Raw genomic sequence first — 2,349 nt, 5'->3', positions numbered from 1 at the left:
ATATATATTACACTACCAACTAACCAGAGACCAGTTATGCACAATCTACTTGTCGCCTGTGTGTTATAAAACTCTCATATAAGCTTCTCCCACAAATTCGATACAAAACCAATTGCATTGAACTAGGTATTCAAAAACATATATGTTTACAATTCAATTTTTGCCATCCAAACATCAAACACTCAACACTTACCGTCTTCAAAGCTACCGTCGCTGAAGTCGCAACTACCTGCAACCTGGATAGAGCATGTAGTACACAAGTTGAACATGACATCCCAATGAAAAAAGGGATACTAAATCCGCAAATGGTACAGTATTTGAATGCAACAATGGAATATAAAACATTTCGAAGCAACAAACGGCAAAAAGTTCGAGCGGGACAATGTAATACCGAACTGTTACAGAGTTTCAGCTTGAAAGGGGTGGCAACGAATGGGGGTATAGCACGAGAATAGGCGGGCTCGTGTAGAGTACTATTATGAAAGCGGTGGCCAAGGGTATGAGGGTTGCAGCATGGACACAAAGGTATGGAACCTAAACCCTAAAACCCTAAAACATAGACTTTAACACATGAACATAGAGGTGAGAAATGCAAACCCTGCAATACTAAAAGATGGACATCGAGGCGAGGAATCTGTGCATAGCACCCGTATAAAGGGCTTTATTCAGAACCACTTCATGTAACGGGTGCCCGTTCATGCCATATCGGCGCATAGATCAAAGAGTATGTTATTACATATGTCAGATAACAAAGTGGGGTTTATCATCTCCGGTATACAACTCGTGGTCTATGGATAAACGTGGTTTACGAGTGATCTCGACTGTCAGAGATTTATGAGTGTTGTAAAGTCCCTTAGTGTAGGACTCAGAGAATCAGGAATTGATGAATGAGATTGACTGTGCAACTTTTTATAGAAATGAAAAGTTGTTGGTGAATCGTTGTCGATTCCTCATGGAGAGGCAGATGGCTGGGCAAAGAATAGTCTATCCAATTGAAATGGGGGCTAAATCACAGTACACCAATAAACGACTATTTAATGTGTCTATATACAGATGATATCTAGAGTGTTTTATGTGGCCATATTAAGATGACATAGTGTTTTATGTGGCTATATACAAATGATATATAGAGTTTGATATGTCTATATACAGATGATATATGGAGTTCAACGTGTCTATATACAGAAATTATAGTGTCCAATTTGACTATGCACAAATGATATAACTCTTCAGCATGACACACATACCTCGTCGTCATCATTCTCTGATGAGCTCCAATCATCGTCACTGCTCGCAGGAGCGGCTGAAGGAAACAATGAAAAATGTGCATCAATCTATATTTAAATGGTATATGTTTAGTGGATTTATATCTAAGAATTGTTTATATTCAAATGATTTATAATCAAATAGTTTATGTTTAGAAGCTTTATATTTTAGAAATAGTTTATATTCAAATGGGTTACATTTATATGGTTTATGCTTTTAAAATGATGTATATTTTCATATCGTGTATTTCAATGGTTTATATTGATATAGTGTATATTTAAATGGTCCATATTTGAACGAGACCCTCTAAGATGGTAAAACAGCACGTGCACACAAAATGATACTGGAATAAATGCAAAGTTTTTAAATAAATAGAAAGTTGTTTTCGCATGTGATGCATACACTGACAGACTCAGACAGCAGATTCCTCACGCCGTCTATCTATCAAGGATTAACGAATACGTCATACCGGTTGCCATGGTAACCTCTGGTCCCTGGGTCTCATCTGTGGCATTTTCTTGTACTGGCTTGCTGGTACTCTGGGTGTGCTGAATACTCGCCTCAAGCGCGTTGTTCTCCGCAACAGTGGTTTGTGTCGCAATGTGATCATCCTGCACGCACCAAGCAATAGAGAGGGACTTATGGATACTACACAGTTGCCATACAAGATTTAAACCCTCATACACATACACAACTATTCAGGGGTACGTGCACATTTAGATTAGGTAGTATAGATGTACTTACACCTCCGGTATGTGTACGTTCGAGTGTATGTAGCCAAGACCAGTAGTCTCAGAGCACACAAGTTGAATAGAAGCACGCTATGTATGTTTACGTCCCAAAGTCCACTAGTTGGATACATATAGTCATTAGATCACTTCATCTCTATAACATTCGTGAATGGTGTTGTGTGTGAGCTTTGTAAACAATGCATATAGCTAGAAGATCAATTCTTCTATGTATTACTCGTGAATGGTGTTGTGTGAGCTTTGTAAACAATGCATATAGCTAGAAGATCAATTCTTCTATGTATTACTCGTGAATGGTGTTGTGCGTGAGCATTGTGAACAATACATATAGCCT

The 2,349-nt window shown here is 38.3% G+C and overlaps 1 protein-coding gene across 1 annotated transcript; it reads right to left on the bottom strand.

Moving 5' to 3' along the window:
* Positions 1–182: 182 nt before the first annotated feature.
* SARC_14454 (hypothetical protein) lies at positions 183–1,877 on the bottom strand (the record flags this gene model as incomplete). Its single annotated transcript, XM_014291411.1, has 3 exons — positions 183–236; positions 1,248–1,303; positions 1,736–1,877. Coding segments are annotated over 3 exons (252 nt in total), but the record flags the coding sequence as incomplete, so codon positions are not given.
* Between the last annotated feature and the right edge of the window lie 472 nt (positions 1,878–2,349).

Source organism: Sphaeroforma arctica, assembly GCF_001186125.1.
Source record: "Sphaeroforma arctica JP610 unplaced genomic scaffold supercont1.4651, whole genome shotgun sequence".
NCBI classification, from domain to species: domain Eukaryota; class Ichthyosporea; order Ichthyophonida; genus Sphaeroforma; species Sphaeroforma arctica.
The sequence above is the reverse complement of the archived record's forward strand: the minus strand, read 5'-3'. Positions and strand labels throughout refer to the sequence as shown.